The sequence below is a fragment of the Anastrepha ludens genome, chromosome 4 (genome assembly GCF_028408465.1).
Source record: "Anastrepha ludens isolate Willacy chromosome 4, idAnaLude1.1, whole genome shotgun sequence".
NCBI lineage: Eukaryota > Metazoa > Arthropoda > Insecta > Diptera > Tephritidae > Anastrepha > Anastrepha ludens.
Genome location: NC_071500.1, coordinates 75,551,665 through 75,575,699, shown reverse-complemented (window position 1 = coordinate 75,575,699; position 24,035 = coordinate 75,551,665). Strand labels below are relative to the sequence as shown.

The following is a 24,035-nucleotide window of genomic DNA, read 5'->3' as shown; positions in this document are numbered from 1 at the left end:
TTTGTATTTTGTTAGACTTTTTATATGCATATTTTGATAACAAAAAAATAAACAATTATGTTACTATATATGGACGTATGGGTATAAAGGAATGAGTGGCTGAAACTTAAGCGGAATCATCAAAGAGTTTGCTTAGCATTTGATTAATTTCATGCGGCCGATATTTTACATATTTATCGGGATTTTTACTGAACTGCACCGATGCGTACCTATGTATGCAAAAAATATATATATGTATATGCAAATATAGTTACCATCAGTCAGAATTATATTTACATTTCATAAAATCTATTATATTTTGGAAGTATGTGCTCCACGTTGTCGCGTTTTATACCTTCCCGCAAAATCACATCTGGAATGGAAATACCACGTTGCATTTTGCATGCCTCTTCGAAATCCTTGTTGAAAGTCTGTAAGCAGAAACTTAATTAAAGAGAAATATAGTGAAATCTTTGTTCTTACCGAAAATCGTTCTTTTAATATGCTACGATCTTTGTCTTTGACTTTACCATGAGACGGTCGTGGCAATTCATCTACTCCTATGCTTACTAGCATTTTGGACCACGTCTTTTGATAAGAAAATTTTAATTCGCGAATCATGTCTAAATAACATTGTTCACATTCTGGCTCAGCGAGAGTAACCAAGTCGATTAGATTTGATTGTTGTAAAGATTTTAGTATATAATGAATATTGTTTAAGCGAAAGAGATGTTTGGTAGCCTGATCGTTGTACTGTTCGCATTTATTCATTATGGAAAGATTAAGTTCCGCTAAAGCTTTTTCTGTTTAATAGAAGTGTTAAAATACTCACTTATTACAAGGGTTTGATTTTTACTTACTGATATAAATTGCTAGCAATGCTTTATTGCGCTCTTCACCGGGGAGAGCTTTTTTCATGAGTATTGTATCCAGTTGTGTACTGTAAAGAACATCTTGGTGCAAAATAGAGCCGATGACATCGTAATGATCATATAGATGTTCTATAAACCAAATTGTATTGGAGGTCAGCTCGTGCACCGTTGCGTCCTTAGGGACATTAACATAGCCATAACCGAGTGTACTTGAGCTCATGCCAACAATATTTGTACCAGATTCACCTTTCACTACTTCGAGGAAATGTTCCAGTGCTTTCGCGCCCTTGAAATATTTGTCGTTATTTCATCATAAATATAATGTTACATAGGTTACCTACCGTTGCCTGAAGTTTATTTAGCACCTTCGTAAGTTGTTCTCTTTGTTGTGAGTCATAGGTACGTTCAATGTCTGGTTGAAGCAAAATGACTCGTTTAAGTGCCGAAAATATTCCTAATGCAGATGTCCATTCTTTTCGTGATATACAACGCATAATACGGTTTGTAATAGCTTCAGCATCTTTTACCACGAGTTCAATAGAATTGTAAGCCAATTTTGAGAAAACTTCTCCGTGTTTGGAGGTAGGCACGATTTCTGTCATTAATGCGCGCTCCCAATTAAGAAGTCGCTGTAGCCCCAAAAGCATGACGAGGTACTTATCCAGCTCTTGATCTCCATCCACAAACTCCTCGGCAGACAAGTGTTCCGAATGGGTTGATGCCTTTTTTATAGATATTCCTGTTGATTGTTCAAGTGTCTGGGTGGCACGCAAGTACAATTTGTTTGCTTTCCGCTCAAAACTAAAAAGGAGTTGGGTTTTATTTACAAATAAATTGATTAAATCGCTATTTAGGCACTCACATTTGTTGTAACCGAGCTGAGGTATTCTTTTTCACATCTGATCGTCCACTATGACGTGGTTTCTGTAAAGGTAATAATAACTATCATGACTATATTTATGCAAGTTACAATGATAAGTAAACGCACCAAAGCTTCATTTCCCCAACTGCTACTTTTTTGGTGATCTTTCAAATTTTGGAGAGAACGCAGCACGACTTCACCTCTTTCTGTAGCATAAATAATTGTGTACTCCCTCCTCAAATTTTGCTCCAACCAATGGGCAATAGTTCCTAATTCTTCTCGAGTACCTTGCGATAGTTGCCGGAACGACGTATACTCATCGCTTGAATCATCTTCGATGTAAATAAGATCTAATAAATCAACAGGTTTTAGAGGTGAACTATGTTTTTTCAGTAACAATCGGAAATGTTGATTTAAGCCTTCACAACCAGTATTAAAAAGACTGGTAACATTTTCCAATTCAACACTCTGGGAGTTATGGTGCAGGAAGTAGTCCATTGCAGCACGTAATTTCCCCAGAGCTTCAAGGAAAACGTTAACATTTCCCTCTATTGGTCCTTGATGTACAAGATTGCACACCTCCTGGGAAACATCATAATGTGCGAGAACAGTTTCTAAGCACCCTAATGTTGTATCCAAATCTACATGGAAATTGCAATTATGATATACGTGTTCAAATTTATTCCATCGTTCTTACTCTGTTGCCGCTTTTGAAGTTGCTCTGTCTCCTTGTATACCGGTAGAATGGTCTGTTCTAACTTTCCAAGGCGCTGCTCGAACACGGTTAAGATACTGGACATTTGAGTTGACAAATCATGATATTTTTCTACTCGATCCCTTAGCAAAGCTAAATTAGATGTTTCTTTTTCCAATTTGGAAAACGCTTGGCCACAGCTATCCAAATTGTTCATAGTAGACACTCCCTTCTTCGCAGGGTTTTTCACTTTTTATAGACTTATATATTCAATTATTTCACTTCTGTTTGGAAAAGCTTATTAGCATAGATAATAATATGCGAAACTTATTCATTTTGAAAGAGCTCGTTTCAAAACTTGGCAGCACTCACAGATTATGGGATTATGAACAGCTGATAGGCGAAATGGCGGGCTGCCAGAAGAAACGCGACAGAAATACCTGATGAAAACAGTTTGTTTTAGTTTATTGGAGAATTGATCTATTGAAATATTTATAATAATTTGTCTTAAAATTAATTTAATTGAAACGTAATACTTTAAATTGAAAGGGTTTGTAGAATTTTCCAACGCTTTTTATATCCTTTGTGTGTACATATAGGAACTCATTTTACATACCTACATGCAATTTTATTGAAAACTGTGTGTTGGTTTATGTCTGTAAATTTGTGTTTGAAATATTTTACAAAGATTTACGATTTTTTTTTGTGTTTGTTATCAACTTTTTATGTTATATGAAAAAATCGCAATATTTTACGTATTTATTTATAAGTTGTTTTTCGTGTTCATTATTTTATTACTATTATATATATTAACTATAACAGAAATGTATTCTTTTTTTTTTTTTTGAATTTTTATATGTGCGGGTGCAAATAACTCGAACACAGATCACTTAGATGAAATGTGGAAAAAAAGTTCATTCCCTTTATACCGTGCAACGATGGAACAAAGAAGATTTCAATCACTTTTACGTATGCACTATTCGAGCAGCCATAGACAAAGCTGCACCAATCACTGATGTACGGAACGTGCTGCATGCAAACCTAGCAACCATGTATAGACCAACGGAACTCTTGACTTTTGATGAACAGCTTTTTCCTTATCGAGGAAGAATGAAGTTTGTCCAATACATGCCATCACAGCTAAGTACGGCTCAAAGTATTTTGGGTGTGCGGTGCAAGTATTGCTTATCCGCTGAAAGGGATTCTCTATACAGACAAGCAAGGTAATATTCGAGGGATGAATCAAGGAGAGCGAGTTGTGAAAGAACTTGCCATCGCTTACAAAGGATCTGGCCGAAACATTAGCATGGACAGATTTTTTACATCGTTGCCTCTGGCTAAAAGTCTTTTTTCTTGGCACCTCACTATCGTTGGTACTTTGAAAAAAAAAACGTACATTCTCCAGAAATGAAACCATTGTATTCTAGAGAACTTTTAGCAACTTTTTGGGTTTCATGAACAAGGTACCATGTGTTCAGACGTACCAAAGAAAAACAAACCCGTGGTTTTACTACTCTTGGAATGAGAACTTTGGCCTTCGGTATGACTGATATAATGCCGCAATCGACTATCTCGATCTTGGCAGTTTCCCATGGGCTTTGAAGTAGTTTAACAGCTTCCTTTACCCAGGTTGAAAACATTAAAATTTGAATAGGTTGAGCCAAGGAGCCCAAGAGATTTCGTGGCTCCTAAAACACTCAGGTTTAAAAGCCCATTGCATATAGAGCTCTGGAGAGAGGGTAGATAGTCAAGGACGAAAGGAGAAAACTATCAGAGAAAGAGATAGGAAAGAATGGAGACAGAGACAAAGGTAGTTAGATCTGTGAGAATTTTCCAGATTCTTTGCAAAATCTGTAAATATCCTCCAGTGTTAGAGAACGTATATTACTCATTCTCACGACATCGGACCCAAAACTCGTAGCCTTGCTCCAGCAAGGCAGTGCTGCAGCGTTCTAGACCGGACCATCCCTCTTTATGTAATTTGCATATATGTATAATCACTGATCCAATTCATGATTCCTGCGGAACTGATTCCAATTATTGGCAATTTCGTTTCCTCGAACACCGGAGTGCCCTGAAACCCATATAAGTACAAGCCTGTTCTGTCTTGCGACAAAATTAAGCTCCTTCTTGCATTCTTCAACAATCTTTGAGGTTTGCTTTGCGTTCTCCAGGGCCTTCAATGCAGCCTGACTTTCCCTGAAAACTCCAATCCGTTTCCCGCTCCATCTCCATCCGTTTGGAAAACAGTTGCCATTTCCCCCATAGTATAGTGATACTTATTACTATCGTTTAAGTACCATCAGGCTCTAGACCCTATTTCATTCTTGGACGCATCGGTGAGGAAAATATCCGTTAAACCTCCCTAAATGCATTCTGGATTGCTCCATTGCTCACGCTGACATCAAATTTCCTTCCAAATGAAACTATGGGTATCAGGTCGTCTTTAGGTGCCAAAAACCATATTTATGGAGTCTAAGAGTACACATTGCTTTTATTGCTTCCTGTTGTATCTTAAGATCCAAGAGGAGCAGATCAAGCATAGCATTTAGAGCATCGCCGGAGGTTGTACTCATGGCACCCGCAATGCATAAACATACGTTTCTTTGCAGTCTGTATAGTTCCCGGAGTGTGGACCTAACCATGCTCCGTCGCTATCAGACCACAGAGGCTTAAGTGATAGTTGGTCTGATAAGTGCTGTGTATATCCATAGGACCACAGCAGGTTTCAGACCTCAGGTTTTACCAAAGGCTCGGGATTGCTGAAAAATCCTCAATGCGCGATTCACATTCAGTGAAACGTGTGTCTCCCAAGTCAGCTTCTTATCCAAGCTTACTCCTAGATATTTCAATTCGTCGGAAAGACCAAGTGTCACAGTTGGGTTCGGATCGACGGAAAGACCTTGTCTCATGCACCAGTCATCGAGTTTGCCCAGAATCCTCTGCACTTTCGTGCAAAGCCTTTTGCATATGCTTGGATATGAAAACCGAGTTCCTGTATCTCCGCTAGTGATTAGTTCGTCGCTGTTCTGACCAGCAATTAACAGCCTCTCAGAGAACATGGAATATATCCACTTTACAATGGTTTGATTAACTCAATGACGTTCGGCAGAGGAACATATTGAGCCAAAAGTGTCATTATCAAAATCCCTCAATGTCCCCGAACACGCCAATTGTGTACACGTCAGCTTCCACCCCGGCTTCAATCTTACTAACAAGATCGTGTAAGGCTGATTCACATAATTTTCCATTCTGGTAAGGGTGTTGATTTCTACTACCACTTGTTGTAGACTTTTCAACACGATTAATGCCAAACTGATTGGTCTACAACTTTTTGCTAAGGAATAGTTATCTTTTCCTGGTTTCGGAATAAGTGCATACTCTTACGCGTCGCCATTGGGATGGTATATGACCAAGTGCAAGACAGGCTATGAAGATCTTTTTCAGAGCCTCAATCAGCCTGTCTCCTCCTTTCTAAAGCATATATTTTTAAGGTTTTTAAGGCATTAATAAGAAGTTTTCTGGACAGTACACAAGGCTTCGTTAGCTCAGGACTCCAGCAAGGAACCGCTTTCTCCTGTCTACTTTGCCTGAGTGGGCATGGTTCCTCAAAGCAATTCATTAAAGTAACTTCTCATTTCTCAGTAGCATATCTAATCATTTTTATTGATTTTAGTTTTTTCATGTTTGGTAATCGCTCTGTTAAAATCTCTCCTTACCTGTCCCAGTCCACATTTCGACGATTCCTAGCGGAAGGTATTATATTGTATCAATTCTCAGTCAGAATTTGATAAGACGATGATCTGAAAGATCAGGTTAGTATTGGGTCGTCCTTTCAGCTGATAATTTTGACGCGACTAAACCATCCTGCGCCGTCAAAAGCGGACATAAGTGCGTCCATCTTGGTGAAGAAGGTTTTTAGCAGCTTCAGAGGTCCTGCGACATCCGTCCCAGTTACTACGGTCAACGAGCGCCACGATCAGATGTTGTTTGGCTTTCCGTCGTCGCGCTTGACGCTTGACTTTTCACCATCGCCTTTGAGCCTTTCCTTGATCGTTGTCACCTTGCCTTCGTTTTCGGTTGAGACGCTGTCTTTTCTCAGCAATATGTTGCTCAATTCGGTTTGAAAACTTCGGGTCTGATGCCTTATATCCTTCATGGGTTGCGAAGTACGCCAAGCCCCCCTCCATCCTTCCTTGCCGAGTCAACCGTTTCATTTCATCTTCCGCCAGGTTGAACTGGTCGCTAAGTCGGTCGCAGATCTTGATCGGAGCCTTGTAGTGCGATTTCGCCTTTAATCCCTCCTTTGATAGCTTGACTCTGGTCACTTTCTTGTCGTCAGAACTGGGACTCTAAGCCATTTCTGGAGAGTAAAATAGTGTGTCTTCATCCTCTTCTTACGCTTTGATGGTTCGAGTCTTCAAGAACTAAGGCACCGAGTGGATTTGGGTTTGGCAGTAGCAATACAATCGCTGCTGATGCTAAGGACGGAGCCCGTTAACTGTGGTGGGTCGCCATCACAGCCAAATCCGTGACGTGATGAATTCAACATCCATGCCCACAGAAGCTTCTTCTACAGACAAGCACACGTGGAAGCAGAAGCATTTCGTTTTGGTACACTGTCTACAGCTTGATTCAATTTCGCCTCTTCTAGCATAAATGGTAAATTTGGTGGTTTGGCTCCGAGTCTTCACCATCGCCTCCAGATTTTGGCTTTCAAAAGGGCTTACGTTTTTCCATATGATTGGGAGCTGTTATCTAAAACCCGGAAAGTGTAGTTGTCCCTTAATGTGTCCATGGTTATCTATATGAAATCAGGGAGCTCATGCGAGGGTTGGCGCATACCATTATCAGCCATGCATTAGACGCTAAATTAGGAGGCATCTAAACCGTACCTGCACCACCAAAGCAAGAGCGATGGGTTTGGAATGCACTCCGGGACCTTCTAGCGTTTTCATGGGATGGGGAAGTTACGGGATTAGCTTACCAGCCTTTATTCCAATTACATATAACTCGTGTAAGCGTGAGCTGCGTTCGCAATAAAAAACAAACGAACAAATAAACAAAAGTAGGAGAAGTTACATGTTTGTGAAAATTCAGTGAATGGCTTAGTAATATTGTGATTTGTGAGATTTAAACTTATCAAACAAAATAAACTGAAGTGCTGTATTTTAAATTGTGAAAGCACAAATTATTATAAAGCCTCCAAATGCAGTTTGTTTGCTTTTTTATGCAGAAGACGCCGTGGCAAGAAAGTATGTGCAGAGAACGTAAATTCATATCATATCGCCAGCTCGGCTTACTCGACGAAAAATTTGCATATGAAAGCAGTAACAAAGTTGTTTAGCAAAATTCGCCGCTAGCGAGTATCGTTATACTAGAGAACGTAAATTCGTATCTGGTATAACGATACTCGCTAGCGGCGAATTTTGCTAAACAACTTTGTTGCTGCTTTCATATGCAAATTTTTCGTCGAGTAAGCCGAGCTGGCGAATAGAAGAAGCCTGATATTGATAAATGCATTCGCATTTAATGTTCATTGAAATATTTTGAATATAAGTATAAAACGTATGTGAAAGGAACACGTAAGGAAAATGTATAATAATGTGACAAACAATAATAAAGTAGCTGCTATTATTTCTGGAATGTTGGGAGTTATAAGGATTGTTCAGGAACCACTACCGAATATCTCCACCAAGTTTTATTAAATAAATCATTCTACTTTGCCTAAGCTTGCTAATGTGGTGTTGCTAAACCCGACCTTGTTTATTTTCTATACTGGCATTTCTGCACTTGAGAATGAGCACTCTTGCATTTTATCATTGTTGCACAAGAATGATAGGGAAACGGATTACGCCTTCCGAATTCGCCGCGTCGTAAGAGCGGATGAATAAACAAGAAAAAGCAAGGGGAATTACTTCTTTATGAAGAATAGGATTAGGCAAAAGCAATGGAAACAATAAAACACAATATACTATACACACTCACACATACTTTCCTGTCATGGCGTTTGCCGCAAAAAAATGCAAGCAAACTGCATTTGGAGGTTTAATGTTAATTTGTGCTTTCACAATTTCACGGCACTTCGTTTCCATTAGGTTGATTAGTTTAAATCTCACAAATCACAATATTACTAAGCCATTCCTTGAATTTTCACAGACATATAACTTTTCCTACTTCTGTTTTCTTTTTCGTTTTTTTTTTGTATTCCGAACGCAGCTGACGTCAGACTTGTCAAAATCACGTAAGATTAAGTAACTGTTTTTCAATGCCGCCACCTGAGTTAGTTGATTCGTTTTAATTCTTGCACATCTATGTCATTGAGTCTGTGTTTCCGATATGGCTACTCTTACTTGAATTGGCCATTTTATATCGATAACAAATTGTATATATACATGCTGTGATATACACATCGGTAGATATCGATTTGTTCAATCAGCGTTTTAATTCTCTGTGATACAGAAGAAAAATTAATTTTCGCAAGGGAATTAAGAGTATTTTACAATATTTTAGCTGATTATAACATCGTAATTTAGAAGAAAATGTAAGTACCTGTTTACAATATTTTCTTATTAATTCAAATTCTCAAAATGTTACGAATTGGAACTATGCTATAAAAATCAATAAGTTACGTATCAAATTTTATTCGGGTATCTATACGTTAATATGCATCATATGTATAACTTCGGACGAGCGTCAAAAGGCCTTGAAAGCTAATTGTAGACTTTTTATCCTTGCAAAATGGCGTTAGTCCAACTTGGATTAGGAGTGAAACTATCTTTGCGAGATGAAGATGGTATTAAAAAGTAAATGGCAGAAAAGTTAATGGGGAAGTGTCTGAAGTGTGTCTTTATTTTGTGAGGTTATGTTAACTTTTGTTAATGGTGCCACGTAGGAATACTTACTATTTTTTAATACCGATTCTGTACACGGTTTTTAAGTTATTCGTCTGAAAAAAAATCGTTGCGATATGTATATGTCTTATATTTTTTGATAGCGCCATCGAATTATTGATTTGTACATATTGACCTTACGATTAAGCTCGTATGAGTCATCGATATGGCGCAATGCATGTACCGTGGCTTAATTAATGTCGGCTCCATAAGCATTATCGTACAGTAAAGAAATTTGGTGGCAATTGAAACAAAAATATTGGTTAAACTTTTCTTTGGGGTTAGTGGGCAGAAGTAAGGGCATGGTTCATGCATTCTAAATATCAAGCTCTTAACTTTCTACAGACCCTATAGAGACATAGAGAACGCCCAGGAAAACATCATTAAATCGAAACATACCAAATGGGGAGCCTTATCCAAACTACGTACAAAACTGATGTAAAATTGATTTTTTAAAAGATTTAACTCTCCGCCGGCACACTATTTTTTTCGACACGGTCGGTATACTGGGTCTCTAATAGTCCGACTAATTTTTTTGTATGAATATTTGGTTACGCTTAATTTTGAAAAAAAAATTATATTATTGATGTCTCAAAAGTTAAATACAACTACGGTTAAGCTTTTTTGTTTAAATAATGTTTGAATATAAATAAAAATTAAGAACCATTTCGTGAAAAAATTCAAATTTCTTTATAAGTGTGGCCTTTTATTATAAATTGATAGAAAAAATTAATTCTTGTAAATTATGACGCTTTAAGGTGACCTTTTATCACACTTTATGGCTTTTGTAAACTGGGACAGAAATTTTGCTTTCATAAAAAAAAAAATACATATATAATTATTTCGATACCTGTAATGCGGTAAAATTGGAGATAGTAATACGGGAGAAAGGCATGAACAATTGAATTTTCATTATGAGCACATGTTTATTTTTCGCAAGCCCACACTAAAATATTATTTATTTATCATAAATACATTATACTAAGCGAAAAAAAAACAAATTTATTATAAAGAAACACGTTTACTTTACGTACCAAAAATTTGACTTCAACTGCACACTGGGTAGTAAAAGTCCGGGGGCTAACTTTATTCCTGCACACTCAATGCTGAAATAACGGAAAAATACCAAATTTGGGGTAACGGTATTGTAAGTTTTTTTTAGGTGGGGGAACCAGGTAATTTGCCCGCTCCATTTCGAAAATATGAGTCATTGAAATTTTCGGCCGACCCTAAAAGACGCAAGTGTGCCGGCGGAGGGCCAAAAATACCACAAAAAAATCGGCGAACACTAGCCATAACTTAAGAAATCGCGAAATTTTTTACTCCTAATTTTCGCCATAAAAATTTCATCAGAAATATACTGGTAAATCAATAAATTAAAGAAAAAAATAATATTTCACCCTCAAATTTATATGAATTCGTTAAATATATCTCTTATCTTAATATATATGAATTTGACTGCCAAGTTTATATACATATGTACTAGGTAGATTAATAAGTTTTGTGGTTCGCTTGCTACTAGCCTAAATTTTTTTTTTGTTACGTTGGTACACTCTTTATATGAACATATGTGTAGTTTCATATCAATCTTTCAATCATTCTTTGCTTACAAGACATTTAGTATCGAATATAGTGTGACACTATTTTTTACAAAGGCCTTTTTGCCATCAATTAGTACAGTAGCAAGATGGGTCGTACCAGCCTTAAAGACGATCCACGTCAATGACGTCCAAACAGCAGCAGCACCAGACACAACGTATTTTGTTTGTGCTCCATTTGTGAAAAAGAAAATTATTTACTTGAAAGTGATTTAGAAAAACACAGTTAAAAAAATAGCATATTCGTTATAAAAGACCAAATAAATGTATATACATGACCATTATTATGTTAATATTTGGTGTGGCCGTCTGCATTATCTATTACCGATTTTAATTAACCTCATGGGCATTGATGAAATTGGTTTTTTTAGGTCATATTCTTGTGAAATCTTTCCCCATTCCTCCTTTATGCAGTTTTTTATCAAGTAGTTTCTGTTTGCAGGACACCTTTTTTTGCTACTTTCTTTTTCAAATGGCTTTGGGCAAGAGTATTTAGCAATTGTATAGCAACCAGAACGTGTACATGCAAGTCTTGTGTTTGGGATCAATGGCTTTCGTTGTTGGGTCCATCGTGGCTATATAGCATTATTTTTGTCTCATCACAAAAAAAAAAAAACATCCTAATATTCCACTCAGTGCAAAACGTGAGTTGAAGCAAAAGAAAGTAGTTGTCAACGTTAGCGTGATAGTAATTACTTCTTTTCTGCCAATTGATGAAAGTTTGAGTTTTAAGAGAACTCTTCGGACTGTTTCGTGATCTACTTTCACACTCTGGCGATCTTCCAATTTTGCGGCTAAAATTCTAATGCTCCATCCATCCTAGGTGTGAACTTTTTTGGTTTGCCAGTGGAGGGTTTTAACTATAACCGATTTTCGTTTTCTACGCGATTTTTAATGTTGTCACTGTCCTTGCATTAATAGAAAGCATTTCAGATATTTGCTTTGCTGATTTACCTTTTTAGTAATTATAATAAACCAATTGAACATTTTTACATGCACTATAACCTGGCATTATTGCAAGGGCGTTTTCTTATTGATGCGATATAATGAACATGGCGCATCAATTCTACGTGCGGCAGCAACCAAAAATATGTTTATTTATTTAAGTTTCTGTGCCCGCCTGGTCGCCTCGCACTATTAATACGCAGTGGACAAAGCTCCTGACCTGTGAAAATATTACAATCTGGACAGCCACATTTGGTAGAGCCTGAACCACCTCCCAGCCGTATCAGGACGCACCTCATTATGGGAGTGCAATCACCACATATTGCAGACGAACCTACTTTTACTCCGAGATCCGCGTAACTTTGGCTCAATTACGATCTGGATATTGTATTATGTTAAACGCCTTATCCAGAATATACTCCGACATACCGTGCGATATTAACCACCCATTCACATTCCCTCTCAAACTCTCTCACCTAACACCCTCTCCCTCTGGCCCCAACCTGTCGAAACAGCACGCTTCCTCAGCCTACCGTTAGATGAGTTAGGCTATGACAATCAGTGACTACACCGTAAAAGTTTATTAGTACCAAAATTGAATAAAATGTACAATTTTCTATTGAAATGTATAGTATACTACTTTTATTATTTTTTATGTCATTCAAAATCTGGTAAATTTTTGCGTATTCATTATTTTACTTGGTTTAAGTTAACAAAAAAATGTTTTTTTTATCAAAACTCTAAAAAAGTAAAAGTATTAAGTATAAAAATATCAAAACAATTTCAAGTTGATGTCGGGACAACTAGCAAGTGCAGCACTCAGACATTAATTGAGTCCATTGTACTACACTTGGATTCCCTTTTAATTTTCTTTAAATCTACCCGATCTCCGAAGAAATCTGAGTAGATCTTGTGGTGCCAAGGAGCCAAGATGGTCGCTTCTTAACACATCAGTGCCAAAGACCTCAAACCTGATTCGAGCGAAGGCGGGGCAGACACACAGGAAGTGGTTGATGTTAATACAAAAGTTAATAAAACGTATCCACAAATAATATATACACTCTTTTTGAAATCAAAAGTTGAATGCATGGCTTCTTTTTTCTTTCATTCCTTTTCATATTTGGTGTGTGTACGCATCTATCAGGAGAATACAGACTAACTATTATTTAAAATGAGTTAGCTATGCATTTTGGCACATTTTTATCGATTACCGCAATATCGACTGCTGGTGTGCTATGCATTTGGTACCTTTTTAACATTTACTTAAAATTTTTAAAATATCCATGAAATAAATAAAACTATTAATTGGATTAAAAAAATATCATTTTGTGGGAAAGTGGTACCATTGCTGAAAAAATGTACGGTTGTTTGATTGTGTATATTCAAAACTTCCTTTTGTAATTCAATTGAAACTTTTGATGAGTATACAACTTTTATGGTTACAAAAAAAAAAAGCATTTGGGCGCTTTCAAGGACATTTGATTGTAGCTTATTGATATGTCAAAGTTAAATTCCAATTATATATTTTTGGGTTTTTAATACTTTTTTAATTAGTGACTTAATAAAATCCATATTATTATATTTCATATAGGTTCGATAGACGTAACGGTGATCGCGCAGGAGCTGGAATTGGTGGAATGGGCGGTATGGGTGGCAACGCTGGGGGCGGTGGCTATCGGGATCAGCAACGTGGCGGTCCGATGCGCGGCAATGGCCTTGCACGCCCTCGTCCTGCACCATACGGGCGTGGAGGGATCGGTGGCAACGGCGCTCCGTTTCGAGGTGGACCACCTCGTGGCGGCAACAATGATCGTCGAATGGATGGCAGCAACAACACTGGTACACCCGGGGAACGTTTGCCTATTATAATTTGGTCTGAAATAAAATTAACACCGTTCCAAAAAAATTTCTATCAACCAAGCTCCACCGTTGTTGAGCGCTCAAAAACCGATGTAGATGGATTTCTCTCATCTAATGAGGTTACATTGAAAGGCGATAGTATTCCATCACCTAATATTGAATTTAGTGAACCTGGTTTCCCAGAACATGTTTTAGCAGAGATTAAGAAGATGGGATTTTCCAAGCCAACTGCTATACAAGCGCAGGGTTGGCCGATCGCTCTAAGTGGACGGGACATGGTTGGTGTGGCACAGACCGGCTCGGGTAAGACGCTCGCTTATGTGCTACCCGCTGTAGTACACATCAGTCATCAGGCTCGCTTAGAACGTGGTGATGGGCCAATTGCTTTGATTTTGGCACCGACACGTGAACTGGCTCAACAAATACAACAAGTTGCAAACGATTTCGGTTCAAAGACTCATGTGCGCAACACTTGCATATTCGGTGGAGCACCGAAACAACCACAGGCACGTGATTTGGAACGAGGTGTTGAAATTGTGATTGCCACGCCTGGACGTCTACTCGATTTTCTAGAGAGGGGTGTGACTAATTTGCGCCGTTGTACCTATTTAGTATTGGATGAGGCTGATCGCATGCTTGATATGGGTTTCGAGCCACAAATACGGCGCATAATAAAACAGATTCGCCCAGACCGTCAAGTGCTGATGTGGTCCGCCACTTGGCCAAAGGAAGTGCGCAATCTTGCTGAGGAATTTCTTGATAATTATATACAAATTAACATTGGATCTCTAACGCTTTCAGCCAATCATAATATACTTCAAATAGTAGATGTGTGCGAAGAGAATGAAAAAGATAATAAGCTTATAAAGCTTTTGTCAGAAATTTCTGCCGAATCTGAAACTAAGACGATCATCTTCGTAGAAACAAAGAAGCGTGTTGATGAAATAACTCGTATTATTGGCCGTAGTGGGTGGCGGGTATGTGCCATTCATGGCGACAAGTCGCAGCAAGAGCGAGATTTTGTATTGTCCTCATTCCGTAATGGACGACACTCGATTTTGGTGGCGACCGATGTTGCGGCGAGGGGTCTAGGTAAGACTAATTTTCTATAAATAAACTCGCCTCTGCCGCACCATAACTGCGGCTCTGGCGACACTTGACTTTTTTGATCGTAGCTGCGAGTGATGCTGTGGACAAAATGCTGAATATTCTATCATTATTATTTTGTTGGTTCGTTGGCGAATATTATTTTTTGTCATGATGCGAATCAGCGAAACCCAACGCCTTGATAATTGTTTCGAATGCGTCCAATTAAAGATAACATGGGGTATAATATTAAGTTCGTCAAATAACGGGTAAAGTTTGGAGTTAAAATTTAAAGCAAATATTCCTAAAAACTGAATGCAATAATTTGCGGACGATTCACTGAAAAAGGTGTGGGTAAATAATGAGGAATGTGTATTTCCATACATTACTGTCAGGTTACGGGTCACATTAATTAAACTAGGATCGTATTTTTATATATATGTATATAAAAAAGACTAGTGTCAGTCAAGGAAACTGTGGCCGCAAAATCTGAATAGAACAGAACATTTACTAACCGACCGTTGACAAAAAAGCGAAAGGTATTTGTGCTAGGTTGTACATTTTTAAAATTCAATACTAACATTGACGGCTGCTGGTTTGCTTAAAAAAACTGCAGTACACCCGCTTTTATCGATAGAAAGTTCAGACAACGTGACAAACGAGATTGACACAGGAGCTATGATCGGTTGCTAATTTTTGTATACCTATTTAGACGTTCGTTTTATTTGGTATTAACCATATAAGCAACTAATTTCATATAAAGGCTACAAATACAAAACGACCAGTGTTCAATTACAAATTTTTATTTGATTATTTGAATGTCTAAAGCATTGATAACATTCCCAGACTTCTACGCTTGCAAGTGAAAGAACCAAATCCGTGCCATCAGATCAGCAGATTTCTATGACTAAGAGAGGTAGCTAAATATTTCGGATTCCGATAATTAACAGCGCGAATTGTTCAGAGTTTGGGCCAAATACTTTTTGACTGGCAGTTGCATTTTTTCATTTGTTATTAGAATTTATGTGTGAACAAAAATATCAACTTCACCGTTTCTTCAAATGGACTTCGATTTTTTCTTGTATTTTACGATAACAAAAAGTTTATAATTTAAAGCTTAAAAATTTGTCAAATGCGAAAATGTGGAGTATCAACAAAAACTAAACTGTTTCTGCAGGTTTGTTTTTGGAAAAGAGTTAACTAATCATACTTGATAAAGAAAAGCTAAATTCAGAGTTAGTATTTATTAACAATAAGTATACGTTTAGGTTATCTATAATTTACTAAAACGGCAGAGATGTCATACGTCAGAAAGGCCAAACATACGCGCGAATGCTGGGGTTTATGTTAACTTCACTGTTCCGGCGCGCATGGTTATCAAGAGAGGGGGGGGGGGGGGGGGGTGGGTAGGCTGAATAATTAATACGGGAGCCTCACTAAAAATATTTATACAGAGCGAGTACGAGTACGAGTGCGATTAGCTTGCACTTGCGTTCTGTGCTCGCATCCCTTATTTATCAATTCAGGTCTGTACCGGATTTTGGTAAGTACATTACTTTTTCTTCTCATTACAATTATTCGGAAAACAAATTATTATTTCTGTCTCTATTTGTTGGTAGTGTTCTAAGTATACTATATGAATTAAGCTTCCAACTTCGTGTATGACTTACTGCCTACGCATTTTATCAAATTTTATTTCAAAATATATAGAACAAAAAAAAAAAAAAAATATACATATATAAGAAAACAAACATACAAAGAAAAAATCGTTAAAGGTCGAGGTCCACTTAAAAGTAATGCAAAACTCCAATAGTAATAATTTACTTAAATTATACAGTTAAATATAATCATTTGACTTGCAATGTTGGAGAAATTTTTGTTCAAATTTTTATGGTACATATATTTTTTTTTGCCTGTGTGCAAACTCTAAATGAAATATTTTTAATTTTCGACGTTTGCATCGAACGAACGCGAAATAACAACCATTCTCACAACTCTGGTCGTTCAATACTTTTAAAATCCAAAAACAAAACAAAGATGTTGACGATGTTAAATTCGTAATTAATTACGATTATCCTTCGAATTCGGAGGACTACGTTCATCGCATTGGGCGTACAGGACGCTCGAACAATACGGGAACGGCATACACCTTATTCACCACATCAAATGCCAACAAAGCTAATGACTTGATACAAGTTCTGCGCGAAGCAAATCAGGTAAACAAAATAGATTATTGCCTAAAGTAATAAGTTTTAAACACCTATAATATGTGTGTATCTGTGTATACAAAAAATTATAGACTGTATCCGAATCCGATCTGATTAAAAATTTCTTTTATTTTTGTATAATGTTATTTCTGCAGGTCATCAATCCGCGACTTGTTGAAATGGCATCATCTTCGGGCTACAATCATAAGCGAAACTCCCGTGGTGGCTATCAAAATCGTGGTGGCGGCATGGGTTATGGCAATCGCGGTAATCGTGGTTATGGTAACAATATTGGTGGAGCCATTGGCGCTCAGTCATATCAACAGCGTCCACAACAAACTGCAAATGTGGGAGGTCAAATGTATCAACGTCCGAGCGGACCTCCGTCTCGGTTTTCAGCTGCTCCTCCTCCAACTGGCTACGAACGCAACCAGCACTCCGTTGGTAGCAAACCCTACGCCGAGGGTGGTGACAAACGCCCGCGTTTCAATCCACAACAACAGCCGCCACAGCAGCCTTCAGCTTATCAACAACAACCCCCACGCATGTCATATGGCGGAACTAATGCACATCATCAACCGCCACCAAATCACCGCGCGGCACCTCAGGCGGGAGCAAGTTCCGCTTCCGCGATGTATACTCATGCACCTCCTTCGCATCATCATTCAGCAGGCGCCCATTATGCCGTTCCCTCCGGATTTGGTGCGGCATCCGGTAACATGTTTGCCTATCCTCCGCCTCCATTGCCCGTACAAAACTAAAAAAAAATTACATCTGAGTACTATAAAATTAATCCTATCATCATTAGTAGTTTACAACATAATGAAATAAGTTGTATATGTGTTGAAGTAATTTACGCCATGTAGTAATACTACAAGTATTATGTAGCCTGGGGAAGCTTTAGAGGGATTGGAGCTACAATTCTGCATCTGACTAAACAAATTCATTCAAGCGTATCAGGCGTTATTAATTGTTTGCATTGTTTTTTGGTTTGCCACATATTTTTAGGCATTGATTTTTGGTATATTAACCTTTTGTTTGATTATATTGGGGAGACGGATCCAAGTCTAGGTGCAATCAAAGCACTTAGTACTTCGAGTCAAAGAGGGCGTTTCAAAATATTCAAATATCATATTTTTTTTTAGCAAGAAATTAATTATTTTTATTATTTCCCGCCGGATAGGGATTTTTAGTTCCCAATTCAGAATTGGTACTCGACATATTCAAGAAATGTTAATCTTCAGTTTAGAGCACAGTTATTTCATGAACGTACAGCTATATTCACTACATCATTAATTTTCATGTTCATAAAACTTTAAAAATAAATGTTAGTAACTACAATATATGTATTACTTAAAGTGAATTGTATTCCTTGGATTTTAAATTGACATATACATGATTACATGCCATAAAATTTAAATAAACGTGCTTGAATAAAGGAAAATAAATATACGTAAAATATGGTATATTTCAAAATCCTAAACAAATATCTTTGACAATTCCAAAAATATTCGAAATGAAAGGGGAAAGATAAGGAAGATAAGGTTTCAAATTGTATTGTTAATGTCAAACAAATGAAAAAATTAAAATTGTCGAAAGCGAAATTAAAAAAACTTTAGTACTTCTAGAACGTTCTTGAATAGCGACAGATACTTTCTTTCAAATCTACATATGGGTGTATAGCATGGGTGTATATGAGTTTCAATAATTTTTATGAGTTAAAAATAATATTCAAATGCTAAGTGGTGACTACCAAGCTGGTGGTTTTTAGCAGGGGTTTTCGCCAAAGTCAAGAAAAATGTTGAATTCAATGTTAGTAAACAGAAAAACATCAATTTGAATGTTGGTCAACGGATTTAAAAAGATGCGAGTAAATTTGTGCAAATAATACCTTTCAAATCTTTAAAAATATATAAAAAAAATTGCATATCTTTGAAATAAAAGGTTGAATGTATTTAAGTCGAATGTTTTTCAATTAATTTTATATTTAGTGATGATATTAACAATTTCTAATAACACATTCTACGAGTATATAGTATATACTTATTTCGCTTGCTTACTCCGTCTGCTCATCCGTTCCAGACAGGTCTGTTTCTTTGGCCGCCGGGGGTACTTAAAACGCCGCGAAAAGCGGTTCTTTTGTCGATTCTCAGTCAAATGAGAGTGATTCTGTTTCATTTGTCCGAGAACGGCCGGTCGTTCATGGACGATCTCCTGAACCTCAAACTTAACTTGAAGTTTACTTAAAATGGAAAATTTATTATTCACATATACTAGTTATTTGTTCGGATACCTATAGGAGTTCTTTACGCTCATTTGCCCGAAAATTTCCCTTAGGGAGGGACTGCTGGAAGTCGTTTATGACCTGTCTGTATACTGGGAGATCCATTGGCTCTCGAGTGTGGCCATAGAAGACCTAGTCTAAGAGTTAGATTTGAAGGGGGCGAAGCTAAGCGACGTATACTATCAAAGATGGACTAAAAAAGGTTTCCTCAGCCCAAATGGAGTACGATTGTATTGTTAACTTTGCTTTGGAATTTTTATAGTAGGTTCGACAGTGGCAACAATCTTGAGCTTCCAAACATTACTTTGCTAAAGAAAGTTCTAGAAGAACAAGTTAACGAATTTAGAAGTGGAATACGAATATAGTTTTGATCTCACCAACGGTTAAGGTAAGTTGCAACTCCTTCCGAAATCCTTCATTGGAAGTACCATGACGTAGTTTGGCCCTTGTCTTTGCATGCACGGAGACCACGAGGCCATTTGTACTGGAAATTTTTCTCTTTCCCTCCGAATCAACTTTGGTGAGATGGTGAAATTAAAATTTCAAGATCGATTTTTCCAGTTTAATAAGTATCATATATATAATGGATTGATTTTCCGATAAACGCAGTTGAGGACAATTTGAGAATAAAACTAATTAGCTTTTATTTTGAACAAAATTTAATGAAACCAGGGTGATCAGGCGGGAGGCACTTTTCCAATAGCGTTTTTTTTTTTTGTCAGATCACGCGTGACTACTGTCAAACTTAATAAATAAATTTTTTTGGTATTCACTAACATTTCATCATGGAAAAACTTACGCCTCAACAACGTTGACAAATCGTACAATGTATTACTCGTACGAAAATCGACGTTCTGTGAAAAGTTTTCCTCGCACGGTTACGACAACTTTTGGTGTTTAGTGATGAAACCCATTTTTGGTTTAATGGCTACGTCAATAAGAAAAATTGCTGGGTGTAAAGTCTAAATGTTTTGTGGATAATCCAGCTTAGATTGAGGTATTGAAAGCCAAATTTACTAAAGTTATTCAAGAGATGGCGGCCGCCGTAGCCGAATGGATTGGTGCGTGATTACCATTCGGAATTCACAACAGAGAGAACGTTGGTTCGAATCTCGGTGAATGCAAAATAATTAATAAAAACTTTTTTCTAATAGCGGTCGCCCTTCGGCAGGCAATGGCTTGAAACTGTAGGTCTCTTCATTTGTGGAACAACATCAAGACGCACACCACAAATAGGAGGAGGAGCTCGGCCACACACCAAAAAAGGGTGTACGCGCCAATTATATATATATATAAGTTGCGGCCAACATTTGAAAGAGATTATCTTTATAAATAAATGTCATGAATGGTTCTACACAAAAATATTATAATAAAGATTGCCCAATCAATTTCCAAAACGTATAAACAATGTAAAAGTATCGCATCAATGCTGTATGAATATCAGCACTATGCATTACAGCATTAAGATATTCGCCCTCTTCTATTCGCTATTTCACCGCGCGCTACCTCAATGCTCGATTAACTTGACGAAAAATATGCATGCGAAAGCAACACCAAAGTTATAGAGAAAGATTCGCAGACGTTTCCACGACAGTCGGTTCTACGTTACCGAAACGACCCGGATTTATATCCGGCCAAGGATTGTCACTCCAGCAGCATTCACCATATGTAAGTATGGGGAATGTTTATGTTCCTACAACAACAAGAAAGATTCGCCGCTAGCGAGTTTGGCTATAGCTCATTAGACGCACTGCCTTACAAGCGCACATGTCATTTAAATCAGCTCTATTCCCGCTTTGCCAGTGTATGTTTATTTATACCAGTTGCTTCATCTATTCGCCACTTGCTAATGTTTGGCGAAAAGAAGAGGCCATTTGTGAAGTTATGCTTTGCAACCCTGTTGATGTTTTGGAACATTTTATTTACTTTGAATATCATTAGAATATTAAAAATTGTAAAACAAATACATATCTTAGAATCATAAAAACAATTTCATTCAAACTTAGGGTGCGACCAGAGTGAGCGCTGAAAGCCGAGCCGAGATTGTCAGTGCGATAAAACTGATTACATACAAGTCAATACAAATAAGCTTGTGTAAGTTAGTGGAACGTGCTAACTTCCCCAACTTATTAATTCATTCAGAGAGTAGTGAGAGCGAATGAGAACGAAGCTGCAACTACAACTATATGAATGATCTTCATTGATTGCAAAGGACAAATTGCGGGAATGGAAAAGGCTTTGCACACGGCACGCTAAGCGACAGATAAGTAGTAAGAGCGAATGAGAACGAAGCTGCAACTACAACTATATGAATGATCTTCATTGATTGCAAAGGACAAATTGCGGAATGGAAAAGGTTTTGCACACGGCACGCTAAAGCGGTAGATAAATTCCTGGAAAATGTTATTTGATGGAATTAGCAAAAACATATTCGATTAACGGTTAGCAAAATTGGATAGGCTTAGCTTAAGTAAAATATTGTAAGAGAAGTACAGAAGAAGATCGGCTTTGAAAGTGATCGGTTCATAAAAATAAAATTTGAAAATAAATTGAATTGTTTAATTGGCGCCCAACGTGGGGCCTGTCGCAAAAAAATTTTCAACCGTAAGAGGACTACATAAAAGTACAGTTCCAAATCGAGAAACAGCCGGCAGGATAAGGACCTCACTATAAAAATTAAACGGACCAGAACTTTGCAGGAGATCAACTCGAGGAATTATCAAAAAGAATTTTTGTAAGTAAATATTCAAGATTATTTCTTGTTGTGATTTTTTGTGATGTGATTTGGATTTCAATTTGAAAATAAATTTTTGATATTAAATATAAATTTGAACTACAAAGTGATTTTAACAATAAATTTTGGAAGAAACAAATAACTAGATACGCTTTTGGAATACTAATACTTTTGTAATTTTCGAAAAACGTTTGCTTAAGTTGTAATTTGAATACTAAAAAATTACCTAAGTATCATTTTTGGATTTATTATTTTTCGTTTTCGTTTATGTGCTCAGAATCTTGTAAAATCGCGTAACTTTTCTAAAAATTTTTTTTTTCATTGACCCACATATATCGTTTAAAGCGATAAGGTTTTGGTGCTTTAAAAAGAATTAATAGTAAGCATAAAGGAAGTAAGCTAAAATGAGTGTTACACGTGAACAAGTGTTAGAAATAGTAAGGAATTGTTATGAGGAGGCTAGGAACGGATTTTCAGAGGAAATTAATCGCCTCTCCGAAGCTCTCAATCGTTTAGCTCCACCCAGCATAGAAACTTATTTGCCGGTCGCTATTGATCCTAGTGTTAGTTCAGATAATACGAGCTTAGATTTAATAAAGTCTCTTCCGGAATTCAAGGGTGATACTTCTGCATACCCTGCTTGGCGATCTGCGGCTCATTTCGCTATGAATTACTATAAGCCAAATTCTGAAAAATATTATGTAGCTATGGGAATATTCAGAAACAAAATAACAGAATCTGCTAACACATCTCTTTCATCTTTCAACACAGTGCTTAATTTTAAAGCTATAATCGCAAGATTAGATCAAACCTATGCCGACAAAAGACCGCTTTACGTGTTGGAAAATGAAATGAGTATTTTGAGACAGGGTAATTTACAAATAACGGAGTATTTCGATAAAGTTGACAAGCAATTGACGCTTATTATTAATAAGCAAATCATGTCACATAGCGGAAATTCCCAGGTTATCAATGCACTTAACGATAGGGCAAGAGAAAATGCACTTCGTGTATTTATTTCGGGCCTTCGTAGGCCATTATGTGACATACTTTTTTCCACTAGGCCAAAGGATCTCCCCACTGCCCTTGCAGTTGCCCAAGAGCTTGAAACCAGCCATAAGAGGTACGACTTTGCCAGCACATTTGCTGCGGGAACGTCGGTAAAGCCGAATATCTCAGTTACTCCTCAATATCGGCAGCCATTTCATTCTAATCAGCAAAATTTTCGCGCTTATTCTAATAATAAGCCAACGTCAATGGAAGTTGATCGTAGTTTACCTTCTTCTCGACAACAAGCTAATCTGCCAACCAATAACGGTTTCCAAAAACAATTTAACTCAAACAAATTCACAAATGTTTCACGCCCCCAACAAAATTCAAACTCTTTTCAGCCTGTGGCTTTTAAACGTAATCGCGAGCAAACATATTCCAATCGATCACCTTTTCCCAAAGTGCAAAAAGTCAACTATATGTCACATGAAATAGGAAGCAATCTCAACAAGGGAGAGTTCGAAGAATACATCCCTAATTCTGATCAGGATGAATATGGTTGCGATTATCCTGAAACAGATGGGAATGATTATGAAAGTCTGGGAGATATTGATGGTAATTTTACAGATGAAATTAACCTTTTAAACTAAATTCGCTCCTGCCATTTGTTAAGAAGAAAGCAACAAACGGACAGGAGCTACGCATTTTAATAGATACCGGTACCTCCAAAAATTATATCAAAAACTTTGAATTTCTGAAAGGCGTAAAAAATATGGATAAGCCATTTAAACTAAAATCTATTAATGGGGTTAACGTTATTAATAAAAAGTGTCTAGTAAAGATTTTAGATAATACGACAACTTTTTATTTGCTCGAGAATTTAAAAACATTCGATGGTATCGTTGGATATGATTTTTTAAAAAAAATCAATGCAAGCATTGACATAGAAAAAGGGTATTTGTTGTACCACAACGGGCAGACAAGACTTGAGCATCTTCCTTGTAGTCAAGTGAATTTGATAACAATAGAAG

General features: G+C 37.2%; 2 protein-coding genes across 3 annotated transcripts; one reads left to right on the top strand and one right to left on the bottom strand.

The window, feature by feature from the left end:
* Positions 1-2,764, bottom strand: LOC128859867 (exocyst complex component 7). Of its 2 annotated transcripts, none has more exons than XM_054096981.1 (8): positions 2,411-2,764; positions 1,840-2,354; positions 1,714-1,793; positions 1,193-1,652; positions 840-1,137; positions 463-782; positions 277-410; positions 1-209 (listed from the first exon to the last, which is right to left on the bottom strand). In XM_054096981.1, exons 1-8 carry the CDS (start codon positions 2,622-2,624, stop codon positions 107-109), a joined length of 2,124 nt encoding a protein of 707 aa, XP_053952956.1. In that variant the 5' UTR covers positions 2,625-2,764; the 3' UTR covers positions 1-106. The 2 variants fall into 2 exon arrangements, with proteins under 2 accessions (XP_053952956.1, XP_053952957.1); XM_054096982.1 differs by having other exon boundaries at positions 1,714-1,775.
* Positions 2,765-8,825: 6,061 nt separating this feature from the next.
* On the top strand, positions 8,826-18,955 carry LOC128859865 (uncharacterized). Its single transcript, XM_054096980.1, has 4 exons — positions 8,826-8,951; positions 13,435-14,795; positions 16,827-17,005; positions 17,152-18,955. Coding segments are annotated over exons 1-4 (2,148 nt in total). The 5' UTR covers positions 8,826-8,949; the 3' UTR covers positions 17,758-18,955.
* Positions 18,956-24,035: the final 5,080 nt, after the last annotated feature.